Source organism: Coccinella septempunctata, chromosome X (genome assembly GCF_907165205.1).
Source record: "Coccinella septempunctata chromosome X, icCocSept1.1, whole genome shotgun sequence".
Taxonomy (NCBI): domain Eukaryota; kingdom Metazoa; phylum Arthropoda; class Insecta; order Coleoptera; family Coccinellidae; genus Coccinella; species Coccinella septempunctata.
Window position 1 is genome coordinate 1739723 of NC_058198.1, and position 20108 is coordinate 1759830.

Consider the following 20108-nt stretch of genomic DNA (forward strand, 5'->3'; position numbering starts at 1 on the left):
CGAATGCGGAGATTCGATTTTTTTTCCATTTTTTAAGAAATATCTATACGCGAACAATAGAATTGAGACTCGGTAGGTACCTAGTTATAAAGAAGCGCTTTTTCTTTGAAGATTTTCTATGCCTTAAATTTTTTTCATTCTTTCATTTACTTCAAAAATAACCCAATTAAGTTTTTTTACTTCGACAACAGTAAAATGATAATGGTATTTTTGGTCATTTTATTTGAAACTATTGTTCGCATCAAAATCTCTATCAACCTCAGAAAAAAAAATTGAATTTCTCATTTTACTTCACTCGAAAGCTAGAAAAATCAGAAAATAATGTGAATAAAAAAGATATTTCACAGATTAACATTTGTTGTCTTCGCCCTGATATGAAGAAAAAGGCACTGAACAAGGAGCGATTGTTCAAATTCAAAACCAGTGCGGTCACCCACCCGATGGTAATAAATCTGGATTTACTGTTACCATTCAATAGAGCTATTAAACATTGCATCTAAATTTCCATTTGATAAATGTTTATAACCTAAAAGAACCAACATAAACAGTACAATCTAACTACTGTCGAGAAAAGTCTTATCCTGGCATAATTAAAATTTTTGTCTTGATATAACACAATCTTCTACAACGTTCCAAAGAAAATTTACAATCTATAATTTTCAGATTAGTATTTTGTTGGATTGGCATCTACCTATTACAGGAACATAGGCGTAGTTTGAATTTTGAGGAACGTTATAGGGTAAATATGTAAAAGAATAGTTTATGGGTTCTGCCATATTCAATAAAATTCTAGTAACATTTATATTATAGTGAATTTGATTGGGCGCTGAATAGAAAATTAGGGGATTTTTGCTTTTTACATTGCAGAATTTTGTTCTGCGTTCGGGCTCTGGCTTTTTGATCAATCTATTTCAAACCTAGTTTCATCAACACCGCAACACGAACAAAGACAACCGGTTGGAAAGCGTTTAAAAGGCTCATTTTCCGTCGAATCGATTGACACAAAGAGAATTTTAAGATCCTAAAAGAAAAAAATACAAAACCTAGACACAATGAAGACGAATCTAATCATACACCTCTTTTGCCAAAATACATCAAGTTGTTTGTCCAACCATGGGCGTCGCAGGAAGAACAGGGGGGCAGTATCCCCCCCACCTCTGGAGATTCTAATCAAATTCAGTCATAAAACACGAAAAACACAATGCAATCAGGGAGACCTAATGGTGGGTTCACGCAGAGTTCCTGAGAACTAAGAAAGGAACCAATCTAAATGACAGCCGGCGAACCCCATCTGCCAAGTACATTGTTGCTTCCTTAGCTCTAAGGAATTCTGCGTAAATCCACCATAAGACCTTATTAGTTGTAAGTTTTGATCGGTCCATTGTCACGTGACCCGATAGCCTCTTATGGGGATATGCTTTACAGATTAGCCTGAGGATGTCGAATGCGCTGTCAGTTGTCACATAACCTCCTTGTAACTACGCCTATGTTTGTATTCAATGTGCGCAAGCACTGTGCTTTCATCTTCGGATCTGGCAACAGTGTTCAACTGTCAAACACCGATACTTGTAAAACCAAATAGGAACAAATGGTGTTGAAGTTGGAAAAGAATATTGCTATATTTTTCTCTTCAAACACAAAATAATGTTGAGGATTGAAACTGGGTTCGTATTTTAATTTTAACCGCAGTTTCAATTGAATCTGTTGATTTTACTGTGTAGTGCCCAACTTTCAATTCAATTAATTTAACTATCAAAAATATGGAGAAGAATTCTTCTACATTGGAAATAGGAACAAGTATCAACATTAAAAGGACTGATGGTAAGTACCAATTGCGTTAAGAATTATAAAATATGAAAAAGGTGGATTGTGAAATAACCGTTTTCAATACCATATATGTCCTGTTCTTTCGGTATTGTCTTAGGTAATGGATGAATCGGTGACTTCATCCTATTGTCAAAAGTTTTTCCACAATTGTATTTGTATATACGAAACGATCATTCCGAAATTGATGATCCATCCATCAACGACAAAAAATAAACAAAAGAATTTTCGCAAATTACTTTTCGCCCTTTACAAAACTTCTTAGTGCTATTTCCATTCAAATCCAATTTTTTCCAATTTTCAATTCATATTCTCAACATGTGTTCCTATTTTATGTGGGTAGTTTCTTCGGTGAATCATTGGTATAGTCGAGAATACCTAATTATTTCTATATTATCATAATCAAGGTATTCTAGTTTTCTGTATTGATAGTTTGAATGAGGAGTCATTTCAAGATATGGAAAACCTTGATGTGAAGTATTCATAAAATATTGATGGAAAATAAGAAAAAATTATTGAACTATTGAAATATTTTTGTTCGTTTCAATCTCAAATTTAATTTTAAATCTTCAATTATTGTGGGGTGCATTTTGGAAAAAGCTTTCCCGGAAAATCTATATCCGGAAAATTACTATCTCCTGAAATGTTTTTTCTCAATAATTTGTATGGTTTTGTCATTTAAAAAACTTGTGCTATTAAATCCTCAGATCTGTCATTATATATTGGTCAACCAATTCAGCCCCCAAATAAATGTGGCTTCAATTGGTTCACACCGATTCAGCGTGTGACCTTTCGAGAGAGATATATCAACGGGTTTAATTATAATTCTATTGTCGCAGGTATAGATCACTAAAACTCTTCATTGGATCCTCATCATATTATACGCTGTGTTTGTATCGAAGTATTCGAAAATCACTTATTGTAAATACTTGAATTACTACTGACTTTTAAATCATATGCCGCCGCTCTCATTCATTTAAATTTTTGAGACTTAATTCAATATCGAATAAAAAAAAACATATATGTTACTAGCAGCTCTTGTAGTTAAATTTTTTGTGAATGACGAGGACGATGAGGTGGATTCGCTGGATCGATATTGCCATCGTATAAAATTGGTTGTGATAGTGCATCCAAAACCATGAGCGTCGAACTGGGGGTGTTCGCCAAGAATATTAAACGATATTAAAATTATTTTTCTGCCGACTGCAAATTTTTGTTTCTATATAAGTATGATCAGAATACGATGTTCTAAATAAAAGTAACACTTCCGAAAATTCCCTGCCACAAACGTAAAAAGATATTCGCGCATTCTGAATCTCACGCTGCTATTTTTATATGAAACAGTTCACGGAAGCAGAAATCTATCGCATTTTAGCCTTTTTATTTTTCATTCAAGCGTTGAACCCGCGTATACAATTTGTCCATATCAAATTTCATGTTGAGTTTATTGCAGCGTTACTAAGAACTAAAACACAAGAAAAGAACCCATCCAATTGACAGGTGGCGTTCATATGATCCACATTCCCTTTTTTAGTTTTTAGGAAGTTCTGGTGAGTTTACGCAGAGTTACTTAGAACTAATACCTAATTAATGGGCCAATCGCATGAGCAGAGGGCAAACACGTGCACCCTTTCTTAGGTATTAGCTCTTAGTAACTATGCATAAACTCGCTCTCTATAAAGGATAACCGTAGCTGTCATTCAATAGAATAACGAAAAATTTTGAATGAAATGAATTTCGCGAATGAAAGGGATCAAAATAATTATTGCTTAGTTCATTCACCATCGATGAAATTTGAACATAGGCAGTGTCTACATGTGTAAGGTCAGCAAATCGTCATTCGCGAAGGTGGAATAGTTTTCTTGTTGGGATTGTTCAGGAATATGACCTCCCCTACTAATGGTTCCAGGTACTGTCGTTTCTAATTCATCTGAATTACAGGTCGGATTCATTCGGCCATTGTGGCCGATATAAATTATGCCATGAGAAGTGCCACTGTGGAGTGGTTTGAGCAAGGCGAAACGAAAGGAAAAGAAATCGATATGGTAGCGATAACAACACTGAACCCGGAATTGGTTATTGTGAGGCCTAGTGAGCGAAACAATTCACAGGACACTTCAACACAGAGCAATTTGAAACCTTTGCAAAGAGTGAGTGAAATGGAACGAAAGAAAAATATTCGCTGATCGTTTTTTTGGTCACTTGTGGCGGTTACCTACATTCAAACGAAAAAATTCGATTTTCACTAACGATTGAAGTTTTGAACGGGAAAATTACGCGGAGACAAGGATATATGAATATTGTTAGTGGCTAAATTTCGAGATTTCGAATTCAAGATGATAATAATTGAAACAGTTTCATTAGAAAATGTTGGGATTATTTTTTTTTTCAAATGTCATGAAAATAATTGTGGAAATTAAAAAAACGTGATGTAATTCTTGAAATTTTTTGTTAATAAAGAACCTAACATGCATTCTGTCTCTTAATTCAATAAGTAAAAATTGTTATGCCATTACCACATAGGATATTTTCAAATATAGAAAAACTGTTCAACAGTAATTGTTTCCAAATTATGGAATATGGATAAATATGACATTTTTCTTAGAAAAAGGTATATCGGAAATATTCATGACATTCAGTATCAAAACTCCAACATATATTTCACAAAGAAGAATTGACGTTTCCCAATTTTATATTAACTTATCAATATTTTTATGCCATGCTGCTACTAAGGAATCATCTGGATCTTCTGACGAAGATGTAAGTGCAGGAATGACCCAGCCAAGAAATTTATATTCTGCGGAAAATGACGATGACTTCAACAGTAACAACTTTACTGCTGAAACCACTACTGTATCGGTATTTTGAAGAAAAAAATTCAGTTCAGCTTTTATTATTATTTGTGGCTCAAACTTCATTGTTTCAGGATTGTGTTTTCATTATTTAGAAAATTTTTAGCGTCTAAGTTCAGCAATAACTTTGTCCAGGTTTGATTTCACGATTTTAATTTACAGGTGGCAACCAGACAGTCTATGGGAAGCATCAAGTCTAATAATGGTGAGTAAATAATCATTAACATTAGAGGAAGGGGGATTCATAGCGAGTATAACAAAATATTCGACAGAAAAATCCCGAATTTATGCCTTATAATGAAAAGATAATCAGTTAATATTATATATCCTTCAGTAGATAATGAGAAAAGTTGGACAGATTTGAATTTTTTTTAATAACAGTTTGAGAATTCATATCGCTTTGTTCACGTGATCGAAATTCAATATTTGCTTCGCATTTAATTTTATCAATAGCTCTAAATATGGAATGTTAGTTTCGTACTTCTTCTTGTCTCAGGGATAATGAAATCCTCTTCAAGAGTCACTGTAGGAAATGGATATGGAGCTCTAAATAATGATTCTTCTACCACAAATTCGACTAATACTCCGAGTTATATACCACCACCATCGGTGAGTTCAGTACTATTGTATGTAGTAGATCATATTCATCAACTCTGCAGAAGATTGATGACACATGATACAATATCAGGATCAGCAATCAGTATTGTACAAAATGGGTCTCAATGATTTTCAGACTGTCACACAATTCTTTTGTTATGAAATTATCGAATGTGTAATTTTCAGATATCCTGAAGAAGATTTGGCAACGTATCAAAACATACTTGAGCTTAATTTTGTTCTGTACTGGTCCTGATATTCTATATAATTAGACGCTTGTGTTAATTTAATTAATTCCAGAATAATCGACGTACCAATGTACTGAAAGAAGTAGAGAAATTAAAGAAAAATCGAGAAGAAAGGAGGCAGAGACAAGCTGAGGAGAAAGCCGAGAAAGAAGCCTTTTTACAAATGGCTCCAGGAAACCCACATTGGGAATTCCTGAATATGATATTGTAAGAGAAAAACTAATGTATATATAAAAAAATCGAAATTCTCAACACAACTGAGGGATGATTAGTAGTAACTTTTGTGCATTTTTCTTCATAACTTTTTTGAATTTGAATTTTTATTCTATTGCTATTCACTTTTATTTTAAGGGAATATCGTCGGGGTTTAGATATAAAACCTCTTTGTGAAAATGATGCTGTGGAGGATCATACAATAACGGTTTGCGTCAGAAAGAGGCCTTTGAACAAACGTGAGATGCAGAAGAAGGAAGTAGATGTGATAACGATTCCTAGTAAAAATCAGCTCATTGTACATGAACCCAAAAATAAAGTTGATCTCACAAAATACTTGGAAAATCAGCTTTTTCGTTTTGATTATGCCTTTGATGAAACATGCTCAAATGCCATGGTATATAAATATACTGCACAACCCCTGATCAAAACAATTTTCGAAGGAGGATTCGCGACCTGCTTCGCCTATGGCCAGACTGGTTCTGGAAAAACACACACAATGGGTGGTGATTTCAATGGAAAAAATCAAGATTGTCAAAAGGGAATTTATGCCATGGCTGCTGCTGATGTGTTTCGATTGGCCAATTCATCTAAATACCGACAATTGAACCTTGTGGTATCGTCGAGTTTCTTTGAAATATACTCAGGGAAAGTGTTTGACTTACTCAACAATAAGGCCAAACTTAGGATATTAGAAGATGGCAAACAGCAAGTACAGGTTGTGGGTCTTACAGAGTTGGTTGTCAGTTCCGTAGAAGATGTTTTGAAGCTGATTCAAAAGGGCAACCAAGCAAGGACATCTGGTCAAACGTTTGCCAATGCAAATTCATCAAGATCGCATGCAGTTTTCCAGATTTATCTGAGGTCAAACAATAATATGCACAAAATACATGGTAAATTTTCGCTTATTGATTTGGCCGGTAACGAACGAGGGGCGGATACATCTTCTGCTAATCGACAAACAAGTGAGTATGAACATGTCTTCCGGAATATAACCAATATTTTTCATGACAATTTTTTTTTCAATCATTCAAGGAATGGAAGGAGCAGAAATTAACAAATCCCTACTTGCCCTGAAGGAATGCATAAGAGCATTGGGGCGCAAAGGAGCGCACTTGCCCTTTAGAGTGAGCAAATTAACACAAGTTCTTAGAGATAGCTTCGTAGGCAACAATTCTCGAACGTGTATGATCGCTATGGTCTCGCCAGGCGTTAACTCTTGCGAACACACTCTGAACACTCTCAGGTGAGGTTTTTTGCCGAACTCAAAAATGTTGTGAAATTGCCGGGTATCTAGAGATGCAAATTCTGTATCTCTAGATATAATTCTGTAGAAGTTATTAAAAAGAAAATTAATCACACGCAGATATGCAGATAGAGTTAAAGAATTAGGTGGTGGTGACCTGCAAACAAGTGATGGAATTAATGAAGAACAGGAAGGTTTGCAGCATTTAAGATCCTTGAGCGAAGCAGATATGACTCCAGAATTGTTGGATTTTCACCAAGTTATCTCAGACTTGCAAATTGCCGAGGATAATATGTTAGATAACCAAAAGCAGTTATTTGATAGTATTAGAACAGATGTAGATAAACTATCTCAACTATTGAAGATGACTGAAGAAGTGGCTTATGATCAAGAAGGTATGCATTCATTTAATTTTGTGGCTATGTAATATAGTATTTTATTTTCAGCTTATTGTAGAAGTTGGCACGAAATCGGCAATAACTTGGTTTCAAATGTAGTTAGAGCAATGGAAATCGCTGCTGATTACGAGTCAAAACTTGTTGCAGAAGAACAGTTAAGTAGAAGAACAACAAAACGAAAATAATTCCAATAATATTCTGCTGACATCAATAATAATTTTAAATATTTTCATTAACCAATATAATACATCAGAAAAATCAAGTGATTCTCTCAAATTTGGAGAACAATTGGATTTTCATCAATAAAAATTTTTCATATGCAAACTGATGAATGGTGTTCTTCTTGCAGCAACCCATCGATTTTATTGAAAATTTTTAATTGTATAAAAACTTTTTATCTCACTTGAGTTCTGCTTTTGTTATTGCTAATTCAGGTGTTTTTAGGGAAATTGGAAATTTCAGGAAAATTTCTTTTATGAATTCATCCTACTTATGGAAGTACTTCAAAAACGTTAGTCTAACTAAGTGGTGGGAATGCGATGTTATAATCGTATGTTATCTAATTTTTGTACATTATCAAGTAATCCTCAAAATTATTCCATAACCTATTTCAAATATAGTATAGGAGACTTGACATAAACTCATAAAGGCTGTGGCTGGTTAACAGAAATCAAGTTATATCCTAAAATGAAAGATATCAGTATTGAGTTTGATTGAAAATTTGGGGCATCATAATGGCTGCTAAAATTAAATTTGTTTCATTTATAAGACAAGAATTTTATAAACGACACAGAATTCAAGTTAAAAGCAGGTAAATAGACTACATTGATACTGAAAATATTCAGCTTTTAACAATCCTTGGCCTATTTGTTGAAGAAAACAAAAAGATTGCTCATAATGAGGAGAGTTAGCCTCGAAATAAGAAAGGAATAAATGGACCAAGGGTTCAAGATAGAATATGAATTGTGAAAAGCACAGATAGAAATTTCATCTAGATCTCTAAATAAGAAAAAAAATTAACATCAGATCTGAAATAGATTTGGGACAGTGAAAGAAGATAGGGGACAAACTAACCTGAACATTCTAGAGATGCATAGGAGAAAAAGTTGGTTTTTTTAGTCCCTAATATTGTTTTTGCAAGGAGAAAATGATACCATTCAGAATATCTGAACTGTAGAATATCGGTAATGAATATTTTTGCACAAGAGGAATGATACAATTGTTCATTTATCATATTATATGATGTATTAACACCTAGAAAACATTTTTTGTGAAATTGTATGACCTTTTGGGGCATACATTGCGAGTTCCGCCACATTTATATAGTCTAAAATCGAGTATTGACTGAGAAAGTAGAAAGATATTTTTCATAGACATAATTATATTTGAAATGTATGTTCATCACCAATAGATATAAAAGCTTATGAATTGACACAAACTCCTTTTATTCTTAATTTTTTTGTATAAATGATTTTTTATTTATTAATATTTCAGACTTATTACAAATTATTTATTAGGTTCGTTAAAAAAGAACCACGATGACGCTTCAACTTCATTTTCATTCATACATTCCTAAAATTAACTTTTATAACTGTAGAAGTTTTAATCTTCAGGCATGAAAAATTGTATTTCGAAAATTTAAATTATCCTTTGTTCGATATTTCAAAGTGAATGACTTGCCGAGTTAAACTTGACAAAAAGCTGCATTATAAACTAATCATTTCTTGTAAGTTGATATAAATGATAAAAGAATACATTTGAACTGATTTTTTTTTCAATCTCAGAACCTAGCAATTTTTTACCTTGGCAATTCTAGATTTAGTATTCCTGTTAGAGAGATCAAGATCGATGATTTTCTTAGGAAATTTGATGTTGAAATTTGTAAAGGGATATGGAGTCTAAACTCTATAAGTTGGACTTGGATCTTTCTAATCCCAGTAGTATTTTTTTCACCGAACGCGCACTTTTTTCATCTAGAAATGAAGTTTGCACAAATATATTTCTAGTAACGAATCTATATCATATTCTGGCGTTTATTTTTTCAACCTCATCAATAAACAAACTCTTCCCAAGTAGGAAGTAGTGGAGATGTTAGAAAAATTAATTTCAGTATCTACTGCGTCAGTTTTATACGAAATGCATATTTAGGAGATCAATAATGGACTCGATAATGGAGGACTAAGGTAATTATAAAAGAACCGATACTGTTAATTAGTTTTTGGAATTCTTGAAAGCTATAAAGTAAAAAAGTTATTGAAATTACCCGAAAATAAAAAACGAAAAGATACGACACTAAGTTGGAAACGATGAGACAGTTCCATATTGTATTATTCTGAATCAGACTTGAGTCAAGATCTACCTAACTCATTTGTTAGTTATAGGCCAGAAAATAACTCTTGCAGAGACTCTACCTTCTGATCTTTGATAACTCAATGTTGATAACAGACATCAGAGTATGGTGATCACGTGAGCGCCATCTACCAGTGAGATGGAGGAACTATGCCTCCAATATCTCACCCACCATTAGCCCCAGTGTTCATTACCAAATCAAGCTGATATAACTTGAACCTTATCCACATTTTTCAACGATTTTGGAATCACTGAATCAACTGCAATTGATAAAATTAATATCGAGGACAAATTTTGTTCCAAACAAATAGAAAAAAAAAAGAATGAACATAGAACAAAAATAAATTTTACTATGGTCTTGAAAATGGAGTATATTCAAAGAAAGTAAATAGTAAATTTTGTTGAAATAATAATAATATTTAGCATCTTCAGGTTTGTCAATGAATTTTACATTTCTAAGGCGGTGCATATATCAAAGGTCACCCCCTTTGATACCAAGTTGTCCAGTTGCATAAGAAAATTCATCATTGAAATGGATTCTCAATTGAAATTAACATGAAAAAGTGAAATTTCCACTAATACCTAGAATATCACGTGTATGTATGTCTTGACGAGAAAAAAAGAATTTGAAAATGAGCCATCTCTCCCCCTTCCGGTTGAACCCGAATCTTGGACCTGACTTAGGAGGTACAGCACCAAACCCTAAGAAACGGAGAAAAAACTCCCAAGTACCCATACAGACTCCCCCAAATGTTCAAGATCTTCTACCACCACCTCTGACAGGTTATGGCGACACAATTGTTGCTTCCAACCCATTTGACGATTGTCCTAGTAATGTTAATTCAATGGGTTCTGTCAGGAATAATTCAAATATGGGTATGCAAGGAAATATGCCAATGGGAGTTAATGCGATGGGTATGTGTAGGCCAATGGGTAAGTAATTTCTTCATTTTTTTCATTCAGTTGAATAAAATTGTTGCCTAGGTGGTGTAATATTAAATATCATTGACATTGTAGGTCCAGGTATGGGAATGAATTCTCCAATGATGCATAGCCCCAACGCTCATCATGGTATGATGAACAATCAAGTGATGATGAATAATCCAAGAATGAATGGACCTATGGGTAACCACATGGGTCCTCACATGATGCACAGTCCCAACGGACCCATGCATGGTATATCTGGACCTGTTCATAGCCCAATTGGAAATATGAATTCTGGAATACAAGGTCCTCATATGCCTGGAAATGGGAGTTCCATGAGTGGTCCAGGGCCTATTAATAATGGACCTATGAATGGGCCAATGAATGGTATGAATACCGGTATGGGAGGAGGTATGCAAATGAATGCCTCAAATGCACCCATGGGTGAGTTCTAGATGCATTGAGTTATTGATATCTATGCATCATTCTTGTGTTTGCAGGTCCTTCCTTGAACAACAATTTCATGATGAATAATATGTATTCCAAACCCATGCCAGTAAGTGCAGGCAAAGTATACCCAGCAGATCAGCCAATGGTAAAAATTTAATATGAAAGTGGACATCAAAAGACAGCATGAACTCATATTGTATTTTCAGGTTTTCAATGCTCAAAATCCAAATGCTCCCCCAATTTATCCCTGTGGAGTTTGCCATAAAGAAGTCCATGACAATGATCAAGCAATATTATGTGAGAGTGGTTGTAATTTTTGGTTTCACAGGTAAATTATTTCTCACAACTCAAAGTATTTCACTATCTACTTCACATACTCATTCATTCATGATGTCTATTTTGTATTTATTTACAGAGGTTGCACTGGCTTGACAGAAACAGCTTATTCTCTTCTAACTGCAGAAGTTTACGCAGAATGGGTGTGTGACAAATGCCTTTCATCTAAAACAATTCCTTTGGTTAAATTCAAACCATAAACAATATTTGTGGAGAAGGAAAATTTTACCCAAAGATGCTATTCTAGAAGACTGAGAGTGATTCACATTACAACCACTGTTTCTTCATAGTCGAATCTCAGGTGGTTGTGTGATTGAAGCTTCAATGGATCTTCATTCCAGTATTTGGATATTTAAATGACATTAGGTATAGATAACAACAGTAACAGAATTTTAAGAAAGGAATTCCTTTCATTTCATTTTTGTAGCAAACTTCAAGAGAAAATTCAAATGATTGCAGATTCGGAAAGTAGTTGTAGTGATATAAAGGGTTTGCAGTTTCTCATTAATAACATCCATACACTCATTTCACACACTCATTGAAAAATCGAGACTTGATGGGCTCTTATTCAAGCTGAATGAATTTTTGAAAGTACCAAGTTTTAATACCCAAGAAAGCCTACTTAAACTTGAATTGCAGTGCTATATTAATTTTATTTCATTAAGAAACGTATTATGAATATTATAACATTATCACAAAATTGAGATGAAAGAACTCTTGTATTTGCTTTTATATAATATTGTTAGATGTATTACTTGAAATAATCGAATTTCACTTAGTAGGCAGTTTGCAAGTAATTTCACAGTATTGTGAAGTTGATGAAAATCTTGTTCAAATTAAATATATGAGAAATGTAATATTCCACCCTGAAGTGCCTAAACAGCAAATATTGTCGAATTGTTATACCTAATCCTTTTTTTGAATATTGCCGAAATTCAAAACCATTTTTGTTCGGTTTATCAGTGATTTTATTGATGGCTGCAAAGGTGATAGAGATTCAAGCAATAACATCAAATTATGTGAATGTAAAATCAGAATAGATGGAGCTCTTTTGGTCTTGCCCTATTTAATAAATTTTTTTAATGTGCAATTATAGTTTATATACCTTTAGTATAATAGCAACAGTGAATACTTGAAAACAATTAAGAAATATCGACCTTATTTGAGTATTATTTGTGGCTTCCTGTTCTGCATATTGGAAAGAAACAGTTTTTCTTACTGGGATTTTGGATTATATGCACTTTATAAAAATTATCCTGTTGCCTTTGTTTATGCCTATATCAAAGAATTTTGAACTGCTACTGAATTTGTAAAGTCACGACGTTTATGGAAATTTCTGTGCTTAAATTATACAAGATATCTCTAAAGTGATTATAATTTCAAGTCCTAGATCGATTTGTTTGGGTTAGCCTTGAACGGTTTCTGACAAGCAGACACGTTCAAATTTTGAGGCTAGTTGAGAAAAAAAAACCTGAAAATTTCAAGTTAAGAATTAGGGAATAAGTTACCGGTCAGCATAAACTAGGCTTCAATGAAGGCAGATTCATGAGATTATTCGACAAAACCTTCAACAAAATGCAAAATTCAATAGATATAGAACTTCAGTTTTCAATATAATAATGACGAATTTCTGTATAGAGAATTTCCATTTTGATTGAAAATTATGATAGCCTTAGGCTTGCCCAATCCCAAAGTATATCAATAATTCGCGGGTTCGAAACTCGTTCCGCTCATAAAACTTTTGATTTGATACGAAGTTGAGTGGAAATGGAAGGGAATTGTAAGTTCATTGAAGGAAAGAGTTTGGGAATAAAAAACCAATGTTTAAATTCGCCAGAATTTTTAATGACCTATAAGGTAAGTATAAGCTTATTGAAACGCAAAATAAATTGTTTCACAAAATTGCTCGTGGATTTCCTAGACCTGGAACATTCCTATTTTTGTTCATCACAGCTTCCTTATCTTTGAAATCACTCGATAAAACACTGCCCTGAGCAAAATTGAGGATTTCTCAGAAGCAATGATCAACGTCCGTATTCGCGAATTCAGAATAATGAATATTACATTTTCAACCTTGAAACTGCTGTACTTCTCCTCCCAGTAAGTTGAAACAATTGATCCTACGATAAGAGTGTGAAGAAATCGACCAACATCAAGAATTGAAAAATGGGGAAGAAAACTTGGAATAATAATGAAACTATTTACAAGGATATCTCTGCGAGGGACTCGAAATGAAACAGATTCTACTCAAAATACAAAACTGTCCAAATGTTCCACTCTTTAATTACTATGAATTCAGACTCTTTGAAATCGAGCGAGAAAGAAAAAATAAAAACCCTTCTTGAATTTCTGAAATTTTGGTTCTGAGACAAAGATGAAAAAACAAATAAGAAAACCTTTTAGAAATCAAAGATCCATCATTTCCTGAATAAAAAAAATCTTGAGAATACGCCTTTCGTGGTACTTTCATCAAGTATGCAGCTATGCCCCCTATAAAATCAATCTTGGTGGGTCACTGGTACATGTGGGGAGTGAGAAAACTCTATTTGACCGTAAAGATATGTCGAAATTACATAAAAGGTACTTCAGAACAGAACTAAATGGAAGTTGACTAATGCGGCAAAAACTGTTACACTAAGTATCAATCAAAAATGTCTGGAATCGACTTTAGGTACTTCACAATGTTCTGCCAGTACGAAGACCAGGTAGGAGCATTGTCGGATGGTACCCAATTTCTGTGCCAAATTTTGTTGAATTGTATGGAATTCGTTTTTTGAACAGCTCAGCAGTGCATTGGTAGTACCTGAGCAACGCTCTTTACTATCATTTGAGCACGTAATACATCATTGCCGTTCCAGAGTAGCTGCAGAAAGCCAGCTGTGAAAGATCTGAAAGTACCCGAGCATGAGCAAAGATTATAGAAGCTTCTATAATCTTTGCTTCATGAGATTTGGCACAGAAATCCAGTAGCATCCGACAGAGGTCTTACTGGCACTGAACTCAGAGCGACCTTGTTTTGAGGGTTGAAGGGTGAATCATAAGAAAGATGATATTCACGTACATGGACTGATGAAATGTATATAGCCAAAAAATGTTACCTAAACTACTCGTCAAAAGTTAAGGATATGGAAATTTTCAGGTTTTGAAAAGAAATTACAAAAAAAATATGTAATCACAGTAGCCAAAATAAATTTTTGAAATTGTATAAAATTTTACAAACATCCAAAATTCTGAAAATTTCAAAAATTCATACATCTATTCATCCTGATGATACGGGAAATAAACGTCTTCGGAAAACATAAATATCCCCAATTTTTTGAGAGCAGTTTATTTCATTACACAGCTAGTTCAGCTTATATCGTTGTCGGTTGATGAAAATTTCAAGTTTCAAAGCATGTACAGTGCGAAATTATTGTTTTTTGTTGCTTTTTTCGACTGGGAAGAAAATGCCTGATCCTCGAATAGATAGGGTCCAAAATTTGTTCCTAGATCCAATAAAGAGAGCTGCTCAACCATAGATAGCATGGGAATGATTTAGATATAAGAGAAGTTCGATTCACCAATGCAGGTCAAGAGTCAAACACAATGGCCAAACTGAATTAACATGATGACAAAAGGCGGAAACGATGTTTTAAAGGTGGAATCCAAATATATTTCATAGATCGATAAATAAAATGAACATGTATTTAGAATTTTTCTGAGTAAACAAAAAGAAAATAAGTAATCACAACTTAATAGGGAGTAAACCCTGTCGGTCCTATCGAATTCTACAGATGAAATTCAGAAAACCGTGAAGTTGCGCAGTCTATAATACAAAAAAATAATTTTCCTCTTCTCATTGAAGAAAAACAATTCCTTTAATAGTAAACCGAAGGAATGTCCTTTTAGTTCAATCAATTTTCCATAGTATCAAGGTTCATTGAAATTTACCTCATTTCGAAAAAGGAGGGGGAATTAATTATTTTTAATGTATGCTTCTTGAATAGAGGGATCATTTCTACCTCGTTACAATTCAGTATTGTCTGTAAAAAGTGTACCGGTTGTGAAAATGTTGGGTCCTTTAGTGGGTGTTGAGGAATGTGAGGAAATTGACCCAAAAATTCAAGATATCATCTCCAAAAGGATAAAACACAAAAAGTTGGACCAGAAGAACAAATTTGAAAGAGAAGTGCAAGGTAATAAGGGCCCTTTCTTCAATAAGGATATGGTGTATACATTTTCAATGCACACCTTTTTCATCCCAGCATGCGATAGAAAATATCAAAATGAGTAGTATTAGTGTAACGCGAAGATATTAAAGTTTTGGAGAATGTTCGAAAACATTATATAATTATAATATATATATTATAATATAATTCATTATTCCGATTCAAGAGAAAACACCAACATTAGAAGACACTCCGTAACAATCCTTCATATGGTATATTTTGAAATTCCGTATTTGAGAATCAGAATAGGATTTCATAGCAAAATTTTAATATAGAACAGAAAAATGATAATGAGTAATATTATGTGAAAAATAATATATATTATAATTGTAAGGTAATAAATGCGAAATAAAACATTCGAATTTATAATAAAACGGATAGCGCTTTCAAAGATTAAGGCAGGTAAATAATAAACGAAATTCGTATACATAACATCTATTGATATAAAATCAACAAGTTATAATAAAAAAAAATATATATATTCCTGTAGAAATTAACAGTTGGCTCACTACTCGCATGCAGCAATTGTTTCGCAGTTTCTGCAGAAGTCATTTCCTATCACATCACGTGCTTCAGAGCGATTTTTTGTGAAGCTTATTCCCTTTAGAAACATCTTCTTCGAATATTTTTCCATTTCAATCGAACAAATTCCAGTGCAGAAGAAATATTTGTAGCATGATTTATGAGACATATTTTCACATAAATACATATAGTGGATGTAAAGAGTTCAAATGAGATAAATATTCAGTTTTATATTATCTTCCGCGGTACAATAATCATAGTATTGATTAATACTATGAAGCTAAAGAGTGGCGCAACTATATTCAGGATACCCTATATTTTTCAGATGCTGTTGTGCTAAATAACCCTTATTATAGCGAAAAATATAGGAAATCATATGAGAAATCAATTTACAATCCAGAAGAATTTTGGGGAGAAATCGGGAATTGCATCGAATGGAGCAAACCTTGGAAAAAAGTGTTAGATGATAGCGATCAACCATTTACAAAATGGTGAGTGAAAACTTTTGCGATACGTCAATGAATGTTCTCGAATATATATATGTTCAATTAAATTAGCCTTACCCTTTGTAAGTGAAAATAATTTTTTTTTGGAAGGTTTGTTGGTGGAGAAACAAACGCTTGCTACAACGCAGTCGACAGACATGTCTTAGCAGGAAAAGGTTCGAAAGTTGCCCTCATTCATGACAGCCCACTGACAAAAACCGTGAGGAAGGTGACCTATGCAGAATTGCTGGATGAAGTTTCCCATTTGGCTGGGTGCTTATCGAAGCTGGGAGTTGGAAAAGGGGACAGAGTACTGATTTACATGCCTCTCATCCCTGAGGCTGTATTCTCGATGCTGGCCACTGCAAGATTAGGGGCCGTTCATTCAGTGGTGTTTGGAGGTAAAATTTACGAGCAAGCTATATTTTACTTTCTTCACCTTTCGTCGAATTATTGTTTTATTTCTTATAATATTCAACTTTCAAATCGCGTATATGATTGTCTCAGTGATACACGCATTTTCTGATTCCAAAGTACATCCGAGTTGAACCAACTATTAGACAAGGGGTATTCCAGAGGATGATGCCGATCAAAATAGTATTCCAACAATAAATTATTGAAATCAATATACCGAAACAAACAGAACAAAGGAAAGCCACGTCGAGATGTGCGCGATTCAATTACCTATTTCAATATGCACTTTACATCAATGTGGATCAAGAAATCCAAAGTCTATTAGAATAGAATTTCAATGCATTTGAATATAATTCCTGTTCAAGGGTAACAGAAATTTTGAACATCTATTGATTGAAGTTATTCCCATCATATTTCCGATCTAGTTTATATATAACCAACCCCTCATCTTTATTTCGACATGAACTCAAAAAAAAAACCTAGTAAAAGATTTGATGTGATAGAATAACACAACTTTCAGGGTTCGCATCTAGGGAGTTGAGCACCCGAATTGTTCATTCCGAACCCAAAGTAATAATCGCAGCAAGTTGTGGAATCGAACCTCAAAGAATAATTAGGTGAGTAAAGAAAAATCGACGAATTGGTTTGTCATTAATCAATGATGCTTCAGATATAAAGACATACTGAATGAGGCACTAGAGATGTCTTCGCATAAACCGAATAAATGTATTATTTACCAAAGAAGAAACGTCGAAAGTTGTCCATTAGATGTAGAGATGGATTTGGTATGGGAGGATGCCCTCAAGTTTGGTGGACCACATGACTGCGTACCGGTAGAAGCAAACGATCCTCTATATATTTTGTATACCTCAGGCACTACAGGTACAGTTTGAATTCCAAATATTAATTAGGAAATTGAACAGGGTGAAATCCTTTTCAGATCAACCAAAAGGAATCCAAAGACCAGTAGGAGGTCATATAGCTACGCTGTGTTGGACTATGAGCGTAGTTTATGGAATGGGCCCAAACGATATTTGGTGGGCTGCCAGTGACCTTGGATGGGTAGTTGGTCATTCGTATATTTGCTACGGCCCACTTTTAGCAGGGTTGACAAGTGTAATGTATGAGGGAAAGCCTGATCGAACTCCTGACCCAGGACAATATTTCAGGTGAGTTTGATGCATCAAAACTCAGAAAACAAACCGTCTGCTGAAATTCTTCCCTAATCCCTGAATATTTTCAGAATAATAAGCGAGCATAAAGTCAATGGACTGTTCACGGTACCTACCGCATTTCGGGTAATCAGAAGAGAAGATCCAAATGTGGAATTTGGCAGAAAATACGACATTAAAAGTTTGAGGGTTATAATAGTAGCAGGAGAGCATTGTGATTACGAAACCAAACAATGGGGCGAGAGGATATTCAACGTCCCAATTCTGAACCAATGGTGGCAGACAGAAACTGGTCACGTTATGGCGGCACACTGTGTTGGGTTCGGTCATAGCACGGAACCGCCAAAACATAGCGCTGGTATGGCGTTTCCTGGATACGACATAAGGATATTACGTGAAAACGGTTCAGAAGCCGCCGATAATGAACTAGGGAGGATCGTAGTAAGGTTGCCATTGCCACCTGGAACTATGTCAACACTCTACCAGGCACCGGAAAAGTTCTGCCAACTATACTTCCAAAGATACCCGGTAAGTTATTGCACACCAAATTTTATTCGAAAATTCGAATCGATCGACTTTCAGGGTTTCTACGATACGATGGATGCGGGATATAAGGACGAATATGGATATATTTACGTGACGGCTAGAGATGACGATGTTATAAATGTAGCAGGTCACAGGATATCCACTTCAGCTCTGGAAGATGTGGTTTTAGCACATCCGGATGTTGCCGATGCGACAGTCGTGGGCGTTCCAGAATCTACGAAGGGCGAAGTACCTTTGTGCCTATTCGTTCTCAAAAAAGGTGAGTGGACAAGCAAACTCAAGGAATTTGTAATATCCAAACTTTATGTTGATGCTCATAATTTTTTCTTTTTTTCAATCATTGATTCAGATTCGCTCAAAACGGAAGGTGCTGTGTGTCGAGATGTCATCAGAATGGTGCGAGAATTAGTGGGACCTATAGCGGCCTTTAGACTAGCTGTTGCTGTCAAAGGACTACCCCGTACGCGATCAGGAAAGCTCTGCAGGAAAAGCATAGCCGATTTAGCAAGAAATAAGGAAATAAGGGTGAGGCTCCACGTATACAAATATATGCCGAAAACAGAATTACAGAAAATAACAGAGCTTTTCCTTCAGAAAAAAAATTAGACGGTTCACATTGGTAGGATAATTCATCGGTTCCGTTTCCCCGTCTTCTAATGATTTGTTTTGCCAGAATGTATAACAATATGAAAAAAGCCACATCACATTAGGCGCGATCGCCATAGTCTTTGAATATACATGTATCAAAATATCGTATTCAATGTAGAATAATACATAATTTAGAGGGAATAATTGAATAGGATTATATTTTAGATTGTCCTTCTAAACGTCAAGGGAAAAATCGCATAATTTTAATTTTTTTTTAAGTGATAATACCCATTGTAATGCTAATATACTCGGTGACATTAGAAGTATCGCACTGAAGGAATAATTCCGTCAACAGGATGAACCATTTAACTATTTTGACAGAGGAAAATTGTTGTAAATAGAGGAATATTTATTCAATATAAAATTATTTTTCAGATACCTGCGACAGTCGAAGATCCATCAGTTTACAAAGATATCAAAGCATCTCTGCAGAAGCTGGGATTCGCTTGTTCATTGCCAGAATTTCCATAAACTAGATTAAAATATTTTAAATCCAGATTTTGTTACAGATATTTCAAATTATACTAATCACAAATTATATCTCGTCGATAATACTCGATGATGTTTTTGGTGTAGATTTTTTTTATATTTAATAAATCGAGATGAAATGTGTTTAATTTATCAATTCAATATTAGAATAAAATAGGTAGCAATATGTCAAAGTGAAAATCGGTAA

At 34.3% G+C, this 20108-nt stretch overlaps 3 protein-coding genes across 4 annotated transcripts; all 3 read left to right on the forward strand.

Annotated features, from left to right (window-relative positions):
- The first annotated feature begins 1533 nt into the window (after nt 1–1533).
- On the forward strand, nt 1534–9140 carry LOC123321506 (kinesin-like protein Klp10A). Of its 2 annotated transcripts, XM_044909153.1 has the most exons (10): nt 1551–1664; nt 1722–1821; nt 3766–3974; nt 4839–4881; nt 5173–5285; nt 5574–5728; nt 5873–6699; nt 6770–6980; nt 7101–7375; nt 7427–9140. In XM_044909153.1, the coding sequence occupies exons 2-10, from the start codon at nt 1761–1763 to the stop codon at nt 7561–7563; spliced, it is 2031 nt and encodes a 676-aa protein (XP_044765088.1). In that variant the 5' UTR covers nt 1551–1664; nt 1722–1760; the 3' UTR covers nt 7564–9140. The 2 variants fall into 2 exon arrangements, with proteins under 2 accessions (XP_044765087.1, XP_044765088.1); XM_044909152.1 differs by having other exon boundaries at nt 1534–1821.
- Nucleotides 9141–10071: 931 nt separating this feature from the next.
- LOC123321850 (protein pygopus-like) lies at nt 10072–12804 on the forward strand. Its single transcript, XM_044909627.1, has 5 exons — nt 10072–10660; nt 10745–11095; nt 11152–11246; nt 11308–11429; nt 11517–12804. Exons 1-5 carry the CDS (start codon nt 10360–10362, stop codon nt 11635–11637), a joined length of 990 nt encoding a protein of 329 aa, XP_044765562.1. The 5' UTR covers nt 10072–10359; the 3' UTR covers nt 11638–12804.
- Nucleotides 12805–15150: 2346 nt separating this feature from the next.
- Nucleotides 15151–20044, forward strand: LOC123321476 (acyl-CoA synthetase short-chain family member 3, mitochondrial). The gene is made up of 10 exons (XM_044909109.1): nt 15151–15612; nt 16493–16658; nt 16764–17053; nt 17587–17683; nt 17737–17948; nt 18007–18235; nt 18310–18766; nt 18821–19043; nt 19134–19309; nt 19808–20044. The coding sequence occupies exons 1-10, from the start codon at nt 15486–15488 to the stop codon at nt 19901–19903; spliced, it is 2073 nt and encodes a 690-aa protein (XP_044765044.1). The 5' UTR covers nt 15151–15485; the 3' UTR covers nt 19904–20044.
- Nucleotides 20045–20108: the final 64 nt, after the last annotated feature.